Source organism: Cydia pomonella, chromosome 3, assembly GCF_033807575.1.
Source record: "Cydia pomonella isolate Wapato2018A chromosome 3, ilCydPomo1, whole genome shotgun sequence".
In the NCBI taxonomy this organism is placed as follows: Eukaryota; Metazoa; Arthropoda; class Insecta; order Lepidoptera; family Tortricidae; genus Cydia; species Cydia pomonella.
Genome location: NC_084705.1, coordinates 19392152 through 19408409, shown reverse-complemented (window position 1 = coordinate 19408409; position 16258 = coordinate 19392152). Strand labels below are relative to the sequence as shown.

General features: G+C 40.0%; 1 protein-coding gene across 1 annotated transcript in view; it reads left to right on the top strand.

Moving 5' to 3' along the window:
* Window positions 1-16258, top strand: part of LOC133516224 (cleavage and polyadenylation specificity factor subunit 1) — a 55153-nt gene that overhangs the window by 11527 nt on the left and 27368 nt on the right. The window contains exons 10-14 of the mRNA XM_061849037.1: window positions 397-598; window positions 5791-5906; window positions 6822-6960; window positions 14541-14680; window positions 15250-15366. Of these exons, the coding sequence (XP_061705021.1) occupies window positions 397-598; window positions 5791-5906; window positions 6822-6960; window positions 14541-14680; window positions 15250-15366 (714 nt within the window). The remainder of the gene's footprint in view (window positions 1-396; window positions 599-5790; window positions 5907-6821; window positions 6961-14540; window positions 14681-15249; window positions 15367-16258) is intronic.

The following is a 16258-nucleotide window of genomic DNA, read 5'->3' as shown; positions in this document are numbered from 1 at the left end:
TTTGAATGATGTATGTGTTTATGCCATAAAGTGTTTATGACATAAAGTGTTTAAAAGGGTTAAGGTGAAAACATTATAGCACGTTCCCGTACTACATTCCGGGTTTTGATTATTCGCCGAGCGATTTTGCGATACATTAAAAGCCGAATTGAAATCTACTTACATGTACGAAATATTGTAATTTAATTTTTATAGATTTTTGATGAATGGAAAATTCTAAGATAATCGGAGGTGCTTTCTTAAAAACTTGTGTCAATTAATGAGATTAAGTTTCCGAGCAAATCTAAAGCTTCCTTAGAGAATGGTTTGCTACGACTTCCTTATTTTTTCTAGTAGTTTTATTACCTATTGGCGCCCCTAGCTTTATGATTGTAAGGATAAATGTATAATTTCCAGGTATGCGACTCCCTGCTCAACATCTGCCCAATCGGCGACGTGTCCATGGGCGAGCCGCAGCTGCTGTCCGAGGAGTACGGGCGGGCGGCGGAGATGCCGGCCGTGGAGCTGGTGGCCTGCAGCGGCCGCGGCAAGAACGGCGCGCTCACCGTCTTGCAGCGCAGCGTGCGGCCGCAGCTCATCACTGCCTTTAACTTACCGGGTAATCTATTTACAAACGGTTAAACTTAAACTAATTTTAACTTACAATGCAGCAGTTATGTTCCATATTTGATTAACTGAGCGCCAAATTGCGCGCCCGTGACTGCTCGTGACCATTGGCGCTTTATAGAATGTAACTACTATATAAGGTAAATACTTTATCCACAACCAATAATAACATATACTAATCTATGTCCACAACACAACTACTCATTTTCACTGACGTTGACGCCTTAGAATTTTGTTCGAAAAAATTCCATGATGGCTTTTTCTTAAGAGTCCTTATTCCTACAGACGAGCGTATTTTGTAAAATGCTTCCTTTTTCATTCAAGATTACGACGTAACTATAAGTATTTATTCAAAAACTGGTAACGTACTTAAATAATCGTTTCCTAAACTAGCGGCTCCAACAGTTCAAATTTTCATTTTCTCTTTTAAACCTCTTTTTTAATGAGGTTTTTTGGGAGTCTTTTCCAAATTTTGCAGTGAGATGTGGCGTTTCGGTTCTCAATTTTGCTATAAACAAGAATCATTTGGTACATGAATGACTACAATTTGATTTAACATATCTCGTACGAGGGGCTGGAATGATTAACAATCGAAGATTCATTTGAAAAAACTGATAAAATACCTTCCGAGTTTTCTTCATTTTTTTGGCGAAAACAGGGTTTTATTATATTTTATTTCCGCAAATTGTACGCATATTTTGCTTTAAAAATAATATTATAGCAAACTGTAACTTTATGTTAACCTATAAAAAAAAAATCGTAACTATGGGACCTACATTACCGTAAATTTATATTTTTTTAAAACAAGTATAAATCACGCAGCAGCGACGCCCCGCTCTCAGTCCGCGCGGAGCGCGCTTAGAGGACGGACCTGTGCTCGATTGTCAGGCATTCGTTGCGATCGTAATCAGCTACGGAGTTCCGAGAAGTGCTATATACTGCGATTAGAAAATCTTAATAAAAGTTCATTTTTTACAGTATGCCTAACAGACTCGCTTATTGATGGATTTTCAGTGTTACTTTTTTTTTAATACTAAGTCGGTGGCAAACAAGCATACGGCCCGCATATGTACGCCTGCAACTCCAGAGGAGTTACATGCGCGTTGCCGACCCTAACCCCCTCCCGCCCCTCGTTGAGCTCTGGCAACCTTACTCACCGGCAGGAACACAACACTATGAGTAAGGTCTAGTGTTATTTGGCTGCGATTTTCTGAAAAACGCATTTTCACTTGAAATTACGTTAGGGTTTGCATTATTATTTTTGACCCGGATGAAGTCCAAGTTCTCATGATGGAGTCAGGAGTTGGTCACCAGAACTCCTAATCTACTAATTATAATCCCATCGTGTTTGGGCTCAAAAGATTTGCCCTGACGAACACCATCGATCTAGATGAGGTCCAGGGTCTCATGATGGAGTCAGGAGTTGGTCACTAGAACTCCTAATCTACTCATTATAATTCCATCGTGTTTGGGCTCAACAGAGTTGCCCTGATGAGCACCTTCAATCTAGATGAGGTCCAGGGTCTCATGATGGAGTCAGGAGCTGGTCACCAGAACTCCTAATCTACTCATCATAACTCCATCGTGTTTGGGTTCAATCGAGTTGCCCTGACGAGCACCATCAATCTAGATGAGGTCCAGGGTCTCATGATGGAGTCAGGAGCTGGTCACCAGAACTCCTAATCTACTCATCATAACTCCATCGTGTTTGGGCTCAATAGATTTGCCCTGATGAACACCATCGACCTAGATGAGGCCCAGGGTCTCATGATGGAGTCAGGAGTTGGTCACCAGAACTCCTAAACTACTCATCATAACCTCATCGTGTTCGGGCTCAATAGATTTGCCCTGACGAGCATCATCAATCTAGATAAAGTCCAGGGTCTCATGATGGAGTCAGGAGTTGGTCACTAGAACTCCTAATCTACTCATTATAATTCCAACGTGTTTGGGCTCAAAAGATTTGCCCTGATGAGCACCATCGATCTAGATGAGGTCCAGGGTCTCATGATGGAGTCAGGAGTTGGTCACCAGAACTCCTACTCTACTCATCATAACTCCATCGTGTTTGGGCTCAATAGAGTTGCCCTGACGAGCACCTTCAATCTAGATGAGGTCCAGGGTCCCATGATGGAGTCAGGAGCTGGTCACCAGAACTCCTAATCTACTCATCATAACTCCATCGTCTTTGGGTTCAATAGAGTTGCCCTGACGAGCACCATCAATCTAGATGAGGTCCAGGGTCTCATGATGGAGTCAGGAGCTGGTTACCAGAACTCCTAATCTACTCATCATAACTCCATCGTGTTTGGGCTCAATAGATTTGCCCTGATGAACACCATCGATCTAGATGAGGCCCAGGGTCTCATGATGGAGTCAGGAGTTGGTCACCAGAACTCCTAATCTACTCATCATAACCTCATCGTGTTCGGGCTCAATAGATTTGCCCTGACGAGCATCATCAATCTAGATAAAGTCCAGGGTCTCATGATAGAGTCAGGAGTTGGTCACTAGAACTCCTAATCTACTCATTATAATTCCAACGTGTTTGGGCTCAAAAGATTTGCCCTGACGAGCACCATCGATCTAGATGAGGTCCAGGGTCTCATGATGGAGTCAGGAGTTGATCACCAGAACTCCTAGTCTATTCATCATAACTCCATCGTGTTTGGGCTCAAAAGATTTGCCCTGACGAGTACCATCGATCTAGATTAAGTCGAGGGTCTCATGATGAACTCAGTAGTTGGTCACCAGAACTCCTAATCTATTCATCATAATGGTAATTTGATGGTGCTTGTCGGAGTAAATCTATTGAGCCCAAACACGATGGAGTTATGATAAATAGATTACGAGTTCTGGTGACCAACTCCTGACTCCATCATGAGACCCTGGACTTCATCTAGATCGATGGTACTCGTCAGGGCAAATCTTTTGAGCCCAAACACGATGGAATTATAATGAGTAGATTATGAGTTCTAGTGACCAGGTCCTGACTCCATCATGAGACCCTGAACATCATCTAGATTGATGGTGCTCGTGAGGGCAAATCTATTGAGCCCAAACACGATGGAGTTATGATGAGTAGATTAGGAATTATGGTGACCAACTCCTGACTCCATCATGAGACCCTGGACTTCATCTAGATCGATGGTACTCGTCAGGGCAAATCTTTTGAGCCCAAACACGATGGAATTATAATGAGTAGATTAGGAGTTCTGGTGACCAACTCCTGACTCCATCATGAGACCCTGGACTTCATCTAGATCGATGGTACTCGTCAGGGCAAATCTTTTGAGCCCAAACACGATGGAATTATAATGAGTAGATTAGGAGTTCTGGTGACCAACTCCTGACTCCATCATGAGACCCTGGACCTCATCTAGATCGATGGTGCTCGTCAGGGCAAATCTTTTGAGCCCAAACACGTTGGAATTATAATGAGTAGATTAGGAGTTCTAGTGACCAACTCCTGACTCCATCATGAGACCCTGGACTTTATCTAGATTGATGATGCTCGTCAGGGCAAATCTATTGAGCCCGAACACGATGAGGTTATGATGAGTAGATTAGGAGTTCTGGTGACCAACTCCTGACTCCATCATGAGACCCTGGGCCTCATCTAGATCGATGGTGCTCATCAGGGCAAATCTATTGAGCCCAAACACGATGGAGTTATGATGAGTAGAGTAGGAGTTCTAGTGACCAACTCCTGACTCCATCATGAGACCCTGAACATCATCTAGATTGATGGTGCTCGTGAGGGCAAATCTATTGAGCCCAAACACGATGGAGTTATGATGAGTAGATTAGGAATTATGGTGACCAACTCCTGACTCCATCATGAGACCCTGGACTTCATCTAGATTGATGGTGCTCATCAGGGTAAATCTATTGAGCCCAAACTCGATGGAGTTATGATGAGTAGATTAGGAGTTCTGGGGAGTTCTGGTGACCAACTCCTGACTCCGTCATGAGACCCTGGACCTCATCTAGATCGATGGTGTTCGTCAGGGCAAATCTTTTGAGCCCAAGCACGATGGAATTATAATGAGTAGATTAGGAGTTCTGGTGACCAACTCCTGACTCCATCATAAGAACCTGGATGGACTTCATTCGGGTCAAAAATAATAATACAAACCCTAACGTGATTTCAAATAACACTGAAACTCTATAGCACTAATGTGCGCAAACGATTGGCATCTTGACTACGCAGCATGGGTGCGTAGCCACCATGCCAATCGATACGACAACGAAACACTATCTGTCTCTCTCTCGTACTAATATGCACAAACGATTGGCATCTTGGCTGGGCAGCATGGGTGCATAGCCAACATGCCAAACGTTTACGCTACGACAAGGAAACACTATCTGTCTCTCTATCGCACTAATATGCGCGATTGATTGGCTTCTTGGCTAGGTATCATGGGTGCGTAGCCAACATGCCAATCGTTTACGATACGACAACGAAACACTACTCTCTCTCTATCGCACTAATATACGCAAACGATTGGTATTTTGGCTAGGCACTAAGCAAGTGTGTGGCCAACATGCCAATCGTTTACGATACGACAACGAAACACTATCTGTCTCTCTATCGCACTAATATACTTTATTTATACCTGCAGTCATTTAGTAACTTCTTCATTTTCCATTGGTGTGAAAGAGACAGAATAAAGAGCAAGGGTTATAGTACACTCTGTAGTCTGTACACTTAGTAGTAGTGTACATAAAAAAAAAAAACTACTGTGCATATACAATAAAATAAAGAGTGCCCATATGATATCATATGACACTAAAATTAATGTTGCTTGAAATTATATTGAAAACTATCAAGATTATTCTAGTCTGCATTGAAACGCGCGTCGCGTTGCCGGCGCTCGCGTACCGAGCGCCAACGCCATCTATCGAGCGTTATTTCGTGAAATCGGAGAACGCTCCAAGGATTAAGGGCTCTTAATAAGTTTACATAACTTTTTTTAATGTTTTTAAAAGGGTTATAATTTCGGCATCGGCTTGAACGGCGCTACGTACATTGCTTTGGATTGTATTATAAATGAAGTTTTTATAAAGTTACCATGCTATTTTGCGGCTGGGTGTACGTGCTTGGGATCAGGTAAACCGCACGCTTATAATTAATAATCCACCATTATAGCTTCAGACTTATTCTAAACCAAACGGTTCCAGGCTGCATAGACATGTGGACGGTGATGGGAGAGCCGGCCGAGGCGAGCCGCGACGCTCATCGGGATATGGAGGGCTCGCACGCTTACATGATACTCACACAAGAGGACTCTAGCATGGTGAGATACCATAAAATGGAACATTTTTCATTTTGGATACTTTTATGAGCAAAATTTTGCCAATATTATTTACATTTCACGTTACTTTTTGACCAAGCGAAGTCTTCGTTTGAGCTGGAAAAAATGCGGTCGCATTTTTCAACCAATTCTCGTGAAATTTTGTGAGCAAACTTGAAAAGTATACACATTTTTTGATGTGGATCCACTTTTTGGAAATTTACAAAATGGCGGGGCCTTGGGGGTTCGAAACGTCTACAGTGCACAGAGCTAGTGACTCTGTTTCTAATGACCTGAAACGATGTGTTCGCGTTTTATCCCAGAACTTTTACAGCGATTTTCTAGCTCCACAGTGACATCATTTTTGCATTGTGATTTTCATCTTTAAGCAATCACTGAGAATTTTGTCGAAAATTACAAATTTGATTATAGATAGAAATACAAATAATTCATAGTTAAACGGGCTTTAGGCAGGAAGAGACGAGGGAATGTACATTTTGAATATACAGACCACTTTGATTTGTATGCACACACAGTCACTTTTATGGATATCACCAGCGTGGATTCAATCGTTCTTTCTTATTTTAGCAAATGAAAATGCTAATTTAGCATGAGTTTATAACCACGACACACATTCTCACAAATGAATATCACATAGATTGGAATTGACCTTTTTTCCAGGCTGTACCAATACTATAAGGTTTTCCCCAACAAAGCAAATATAATCCAAGTAATCTAGCAGACAATGATTCGTTTGAAGACTAGTCTCATTTCCCGAAAGTCAAATCTAATTTGAACCTTAAATCGGATTGCTAAGGTTGAAATTCTATTGGCGAGTATGTGGTCAATAAATCGTACTATGCCTGGAAAAGGGTTAACAAATTAAAACATGAAAATAATATGAATACGCTTCTTCAGATCCTGCAAACCGGCCAGGAGATCAACGAGGTGGACAACAGCGGGTTCATGACGGGCGCGCCGACCGTGTTCGCCGGCAACCTCGGCAACAATAAGTTCATGGTGCAGGTCACCACCACGGCCATCCGGCTCATCAAGAGTGAGTACATGGTACCTTCAGCCCCAGCCCACGTACACTTATCACCAGGCTTATTACATGTTTATCACATGGGCATTTTCAGCTGGGCTCAAAGTAAGCTTTACTACCTAATATACGTATTTGTTATTTTTTATATATAATATTTGACTAAATACGACTGTGGCTGTTTGTCGAATAGGTATTTGTTTTTTTTTTTTTAAATGTTGAATTGGTTTATTGGTGGTGTGTATCGTTAACAATTTAGATCATATCTCTCATATAACAGTTTCTCGCGTGACAATAGTGCGAACTGAGATCTGCAAGTTTTCGTTATTTGTCACATGTCAGTTGCGTCGCTTTCGTTCAAGGCAAGAGCTACGCAGATACAGAGGCGTAGCGAGGGGGGGGCTAGGGGGGCCATAGCCCCGGGCGGCACATGAGAGGGGGCGGCAAAATACGGTATATAAAAAACATAAAATTAAGAAATACATATTTTCAAATCGTGCCACGAAACGAACCAATGCACCGCGGGAGCGCACGGCGGTCAATCGCTGCCGGAGTGCTTACACCGCCGAGCATACACGATTGTTCGCTGGGCTACAACCGCGAAAATCGAAGTTCGTCAATTGCGGGCATTTTTCTCTGTACTCTAATTACGTCTTAGTGAGAGTAAAAGAGAATGATACCCGCAATTTGCGAATTTCGGTTTTTGCGGTAGGCCCCCTGTATAACCGATAACCCTATATGACATCACACCAAATTGAACACGGTGCCCTCTGCGCGCAATCTGGGCGCCTTCGGCGCCATCATTCGCAAAAATAGTCGGGCGTAGCCCAATGAACGTGGTGCGATGCGCGCGATTAAATGCCGGTGGCTTCGGTGCCCTCATATTAAAAGAGTCGGGCTTAGCCTGACGTATGTTGTCACGCTGCGGGCGATGGAATAACGGGCGCCTTTTGCGCTCTCATGTAAAAGCATTGGGCGCTTCGCGTGCGCTGCTGTGCTGAAGGGACCATGGCACAAAAATAATGTAAAATGATTTTAAATAATCGATTATGAAATTATAACCCCAGAATTAATTAAATAAAAAACTTTCAAATATAAAAGCAGACTACTGAAAATTGCGCTCTAAAACGTATGAAACAAGAAAACATTCTCATCTGAAATAATAATTTACCTTAAAAATTATCAGTAAATAATAAAAAAAAACTTTTCACCACACCAACGGGTAAAGGCTCTCTTGATTGTTCAAAAACGAAGGAGAAAGTTGAATTTTATCCACATGCATGTGAGGCAAAGTAATCAGATGCAAATTGTAAGTTGTTACCTAGTGTTGTTTACTTTTAAATTATCATTTCCAATGATAAATGTATTATTACGTTCATTTGAATTTGATTTGGTTTGATTTTATTGGTATTTAATTTCATAGTTAGTATTTTCCTCGCTTTGGTGTGGTGAAAAATGTTGTGTTTACTCGGAGGCAAAGTCTGTTTAACCCTGAAACCCTCGCAACGGTCACGATTCCACCGCTCGAACTTCAATTTTTGAATCTTTCGCTTGCTCGGGTATCAATATTAGTACGAGTGGTTAACAACAACGTTGCCCCCTTGTAAAGCAAATAACAATTACATTCGCTGTAATGTTTTTTTTTTACCAAGATGTAAAAATAAATAACGTGTCGTGTGCAAATACACACACATTTTTGTCGAATTTGATCAAAACGTATGACGTCAGCAATACGTGGTTAAAGTCTGTCGGGTTACTCGTTCCCACAGTGTATTCAAAAATTAGTAAATTATGTTAAATTGTATTTCTTTATTTAAAAGATGTAAATATGCAATATTTTCTCCGTGATTACTTCAGATGAGATTTTTTTCTTTTTTCATGCTTTTATGAGCCAGATTTTCAGTAGTCGAGTTTTGGTTTTTGAACATATTTTTGTATTTTACCACTTTTACCCAACTTTGTCTAGTCAGGTCATATGTTATGTCACAAAGGTTTTGACTGATAATATGTAATACAAAGTTTTTGATAATAAAAGTTAGCCATGATTTGAAAGCTTGTTTTATATGATCAAAACGTATTATAATTGTTTTAAAATTTAGATCGCGACTTTATTTACTACTTGTTTACTTTGGGATTGTCGTTAGACGCGAATACGCGGCTGGATTGTGAAAAAATATACTTCACAAAAGGGACTAAAAATCAGTGTCACATAAATAAAATAGGTACAATTGTTTATTTATATGAACCTACTTTATTATAACGCTATTTTATCACCAGCATTTAGTTCTTCGACAAGTTTATACTTCAGCTAATACCTTCATACTTAGGGTACTTTTCAGTAACATGCTTATTTTTGACTGCCATTCAACGAGTAGGTTTGGTAAAACATGTATAGTTGCAATTTTGCCAGTCCAATACACATGATTTAAGTATCTAAGGAAAGATTAAAGACCCAACATTTGTTTTATGTACGATTCAACCATGTAAAACAGAAAAATTTATAAATAGGGATCAAAATCGCTACGCGGGAGCGGTGGCAGGCGAACGCACGCGCTTATCTATAACCTGTTATTTATTTATCGCGTTTCGAATTTTTCTCAAGCATCTAAATTTCACGACTAATATGACTACCACTTGTGCAACGTGTGATGAAGTGATAACAGACGGTGTTAAGTGTCCAAATTGCCAAGGATTATTCCATTTTGGATGCGTCGGGGTTCGTGAGGCCGTACACAGGAAATGGGATGCCGAAAAGAAAAAGTCATGGCGGTGTTCTAACTGTATTGCCTCTTCGTCTCCCTCAGTTATCCAGGAGGTATCTCTCGGCACAATACTTCACGAGCTACGAGAAACTCGGAGTGACCTCAAGAACGAAATATCGGCGGTGAAAAACGATGTGCGAGACGTCCATAATACGTTGGCTACTTTCGACCAGCGTTTACTAAACCTAGAATCGCTAAAAGTAGAACATGAGGGTCTCAGTAAACAGGTAAAAGAGATGATGTCTACGATCTCAGAGCTTCGTTGTCAAATTTCACAGAAGGAACAGCATGATCGAATTAACAATATCGAAATTTCCGGAATTCCGTTAAAAAAAAATGAAAATCTAAATAATTTATTACACGCCATATGTACAAAAGTAGGTTTCTCATTATTGTCCGGAGATGTTGATACCATTCATCGAGTACGTCGGTTCAAGGACTCCAACCCTGGACCCAGCCAGAGCCAAATTACAAAAAGTGACGGTGGCGCGGATACCTCACAACATGTACCTCACACAAATATACCAAACATCATCGTGCGATTTACACAGCGCAGGCGAAAAAACGAGCTGATGTCGGCTGTACGGGCCCGGCGGGGCCTCACTACAGCTGATCTGGACTTCGATGGGCCTGCCAGGACTGTGTACATAAGCGAGCATCTGTCGCCAGAGAATAAACTTTTACTCCGTAAAGTAAGAGCCATCAGCAAGGAACGCGGCTACAAACATGTTTTCGTGAGGGAATGTAAAATCCTAGTTATCAAAAAAGATGACCAAAAGCCGGTTCTAATCTCCAAAGAAAGTGACCTTTCGAAAATATCTAGATGACTTATACCTCTACTAATAACTTTTTTAGTTTTGGGTACTCATGTTTCGATTTTTATTGTTACTAAGACGAATTTGTTTCACTATAATTTTAACCTTATGTTACTTATCCACAAATACGATAATCTATTTGAGACAAAAGTTGTTTATCACGGGCGGTCGGAAGGAGCGATATTACTTGTTGCTATGTTATGTAGGTACTTATACGTGCCAGTGCATCTGCTTAAATTAACTAAGATATTTTCCTGTTATAGGCGCAGCTGACTTGAATATATCGATTTACTACCAAAATGTGAGGGGATTGAGAACAAAATCAAATGAGTTTTTTAGTAACGTACTTAGTAGTTCCTATGACATTATATGTTTAACTGAAACCTGGCTTAATGAATCTTTTTACAGCTCAGAATATTTCGACCCCAGTTTTATAGTTTTTCGGAAGGACCGTGACCCATTAGTGAGTGGCCTGTCCCGTGGAGGAGGGGTAGCGGTGGCGGTCCGGGGCGTGATGCGACCCGAGCTGCGGCCTGAGCTAGCGGCGCCGCCGCCGGCCGACGAGCTGTGGGTGAGCATACCTACCGGACCGGCGCACGCGCCCGCCTCCGCGTCTCGTCCTACTCATTCATCTCGCGGTACTTATTTTCACATTATTTGCACTTATATTCCGCATGGACATAACCATGTCAATTTATTAACTAGCTTATTAAATAGAATATATGAAGAATGTGACAAGCATCCAAATGATACTTTTCTAATTGTTGGCGATTTTAATGTTACAAATGCTTCGTGGTTTCGAGACCCAAATTCCATAGGTATAGGTATTATTACGAATGACGATTATCCTGCGACGATGGTTGCTGATTTTATGAGCTTATCACAACTTTATCAATTTAATTTTGTGCAAAATAGAAATAATCGAATTCTCGACTTGATTTTTTGTAACAAATTATGTGAGGTTTCTTCATGCGCTCGACCGCTTACTCCGGAGGATGGTCACCACCCCGCTCTCAACGTAAATACAATCATATCGTATATTGAGCCCTTACCTCCTAATACGAACGCTTTTAAAAAGTTGTTCCATTTGTCTAATTTCGAAGCAATGAAATCTGAGTTGGAGGACGTAAATTGGTGTGAGGAATTTTCGAAACTCAGTGGTTTAGAGGCACAAGTAGATTACTTCTATGAAATTATTAACAGACTTATTGCTCTTTACGTTCCATCTAAAAAACTATGTTCGCCCAATCGTTATCCACCCTGGTTTTCTCGTCCATTAATTAAACTATTGTCCGAAAAAAGAAGATATCATAAAAAATGGAAGCAATATGGCCAGCAGTCTGATTATGATTATTTTTCCTCTCTCAGAAGCCGCTCTAAACATTTAGAGAAAGTATGTTATGAAACTTACATTCAAGACGTGGAAAATAAAATAAAATTGAACCCCAAATATTTTTGGACTTACGTAAAGTCAAAACAGGGCTCTTCAGATTATCCACATAAGTTTGTCTACGGAGACCGAGATGTTACCGATAGTTTAGAAATTTGTAACCTATTTAATAAATACTTTAACTCCGTCTTTGTAAACACTAGTAATTCCGATACCATACTTACTAATGATAATCCTAACTCACCCTTAAATATTAATTCAGTAAAAATCAATTCTGATATTGTGTTTCAGCAGCTTAAATCAATTGATGTAAATAAAGGGGCGGGGGCGGATGGAATACATCCTCTTTTTATTAATAAATGCGCAAAGGAACTGACAATACCAGTGACGTATATTTTTACAAAATCATTAACATCTGGTATTTTTCCTGACCGCTGGAAACAAGCTCTGATAACCCCTATACCCAAAAATAATAAAAAAGATGATGTATCCCAATACCGACCAATCTCAAAGCTATGTATATTTGGCAAAATATTAGAAAAAATTGTAGTTAATGATCTATCTTTTGCCGTTCGCAACTTTTTGTCTCCAAATCAACACGGTTTTTTCAAAGGTCGTTGTGTTGAGTCCAATTTAGTCTCCTTTACTGATTATTTACTAACCGCACTAAATAACAAATGCCAAGTCGATGTCGTGTATACGGACTTCTCCAAGGCTTTTGATAAAATTAGTCACAGAACCTTATTGGAGAAGCTCTGGAGTGCCGGAATACATGGCGACTTGTTCCGATGGATTAAGTCATACATCACAAACCGCTCACAAGCTGTTTCGATCAAAGGTTTCATGTCAGATTTTCTTTACATTCCTTCAGGTGTCCCTCAAGGGTCACATCTTGGTCCATTGCTATTCACACTTTATATAAATGATATTGGTGATGTAGTTAGCCGCAGTCATCACCTGTTATATGCCGATGATGCTAAAATTTTTAAGATTATTGACACAGTCAATGATTGTTGCGAGCTTCAAGCCGATATTAATTCTCTATCTGAATATTGTGAGATTAATCAACTATTTCTTAATCCTGATAAGTGCAATATTATCACATTTACACGTAACAAAAATCCAATAACACATAATTATAAATTATATAATCACCATATAAACAGGGTTGACAAGGTCCGTGACCTCGGGGTTATAATAGATAATAAACTTACTTTTAATAATCACATAGATATCATTGTTCAAAGGGCTTACAAACAACTTGGTTTTATATTAAGGGTTTGTAAGCCTTTCCAACATGAAATTACATACATGATATTATACTACAGTTTAGTCAGATCAATCTTAGATTTCTCGTGTATCATTTGGAACCCTTTCTTTAGGTGTCATATCAATAGAATAGAACGTGTACAAAGGAAATTTCTCAAATCTATCGACTTCCGTATGGGACGGAGTCGAAATTCATATAAAAATAGTCTTTCTCACTATGGATTGCTGACACTTGAAGATCGCCGAGCACAGTTTGATATAATGTTTCTTTACAAAATCATTAACAACTTTATTGACTCCCCCTCACTTCTTGGTAGGTTATTATTTAAAATACCTCAACGCACTGCACGCCACAAGAAATTATTTGCTATCCCTTTCGCTCGTACAAAATATTGCTCAAATTCTTACTTCAACCGTTGTCTCAATTATTACAATATAAATGTATCCCACATTGATCTTTTTTCGTATAAAACCTGTGAAAGTTTTAAAAAACAAATTATTACTCACTTAAGATCGAAATTATAAACATTAACAAACTGTTTCTTTAAGTAGGTAACATTAATAAAAGTAGTTATACTTACACCTTTGTAATAACCTCTGCATATTAGTACTTATAACATTGTAACATTGTAGGTATTAACTTATGTATATAATATTCTTGTGTACCCCGTGTGGATGTATGTACGAGTATCAACGAACCTGCCCGTGCATACATATACATGGATGAATGAATACAGATTCACTCAAGTTACTGCTAACTTTATTGTTACTAACTGATAACTTTGTTTTCCGCTTACTGCTCCTAGACTAGCTACTTATTATTATTAAGGTAGGGCACTCAAGGTCTATTAACACATTACTTATGTTTACATTATTTTTTGTACAAGACTGTTTGTTGCCTAAATAAATTAAAAAAAAAAAAAAAAAAAAAAAAAAAAAAAATCACCTTAAAGAGGCCGCGTATTTTTTTCATGATTTTTTATACATTTGCGCTTACTTGTAAAGCATGCTGTGTACACTTGTTATGAATCTCGTGCTAATTTTTAAGCCATCATATGCAATTGTATGTTTTTCATGATATTGTACGATATCTGTTTAGTGTACCTAATAAAGTAAAATAATAAATTTAAACCATTTCCTTCGAAAATTAAATAGAATAAACTGTAAAAACTGTACCTATAACTTTTTTATCAGTAAAAATCTTTGTGACTGAACTTACGACTTGTCTAAGTGATGTTGGTCGTAAATTGGGGCGGAAAATTTCTGATCGGCCCCGGGCGGCAAACATATACTCTACGCCGCTGCGCAGATATGCGGTCATGTGTGCTGGCATTAAGTGTTCTCGCCGAATACTTCCAGACGGCGTCCAACTGCAGTCGTTCCAGTTGGAGTGGACGGCGCAGTACGCGGCCACGGCCGACCCCTACGTGTGCGTGGTGTCCACCTGCGGCCGCGCGCTCGTGCTCGCGCTCCGCGAGTTCCGCGCCAACCAGGCCATGGTAAAGTGCTATTGAGAATTGACAAAGACATTCTAACAACAATGATTTAAATAACAGGATCCAAAACTGCGTTATATGCGGTCTATAGCGCTTTGATGTCAGAGAAATAATTATACAATGCGAGGCCCGTGGGCGGTCCGGCGCCAGCGGCGCTAAGGTACATTTCGTAAGGCCTTTGAGAGGAAACCCACATACTGGTGGTACAAGTGACCTACAAAATCGTGATAGTGGTTAGTGGTGTTTGTGAGTGCTCAACGTGTGAGGGCCGTAACAATTTAACTTCCGAAAGTGAGCCCTTGGGTCAAGTCCACACAAGTACTTTACTGTGTGTGAGCTGATTTGCCCCAGGCCCAAGAAAGAGCGACATAGACGTAGCACTGTATCAAGAGCCTGTGCTCGCTTTATGCTTAAAGCTGTAAGTATGCAAAGACAGGATATATTTCACGTATTCACTCGATCCAAACCGAATGTTGAAAAATTAGTTTAAATCTTACCTCGGTTCACATTAAAGATCTGCTTCAATCAATGTTGTCTATTCTGTGCGTTCATGAAATCTTTACTCTTTACAGTCCGCCCGCCTGGCGCCGACCAGACAGCCGGTGCCACACAGGCCAGCGCTCGTCAAGGCGGTGCCGTACAGGGACCTCAGCGGGCTGTTCACGTCCGCGGACTTAGATAGCGTTCAGGTGAGATTGGATCAAATATCTCTACTAACATACTTTAAAAAACATATCCGTCATGTATGCATACCCCAGGGTTTTGGATACGGAATATAAAATAGTTAGTTACTACCTATTTTTAACTCGTAGTTTTTGATAACTATTTTATAATAAACAAAGTTATAAATAGCACGAAGTCAAGTTTTTAACGTGTTGTTTTACCATTTCGAGCGGCTAATGAACAATTGAAAATGAATTTTATGCATTTTGATAAAAGTAAAATTTAAATGCGTTGTCTATTATTTAATATAAATACGATAAATGCTTATAAAATTATATAAATAATATACGAAATTGTATACTTAGTAGCGCCTTTGTTATGAAGCGGATTTATACAGCAACTCGCCGCTTGCTAGCTCTACACTAGTTTACAGGTGTACCAAAAGATGGCACCGCAAGCAAAGCGTGCGATGTGTTTCTCAGTTTTTCTCAATTATCTTCAATAATATTGCAAATTGTGGCCAAAAATAATATTACGATTAATTAATTATGTTTATTCGTAAACTTAATTGCTTTCAGTTACTATAATTAAGTTTTATTATTATTATTTTATACAAAATTACACTTTAGTTCTACAACGCGCTTTAGAAGTTTTTTCGATGCCCGAGTATATATACAGTGGCGGTGCATTATCTGTCGGAGGTGTGTTCTTTAGTGTGATGCCACTACTGTCCGTATAGATCGCTACTAGTTAGAGGATCTACAACAGCTCGTGACGTCACGCGCTCGTTGCCTGGCTTCGCTCCTTGTAACGTGCGCTGCGGACGGTCGCCCGCGCGGCTGCGACGTCTTAGCGGCGCATGTTCCTCGGGCGGCCTTAAGACTTACGCGGTATTAGTTACACGTTAGCTTAGCTCCG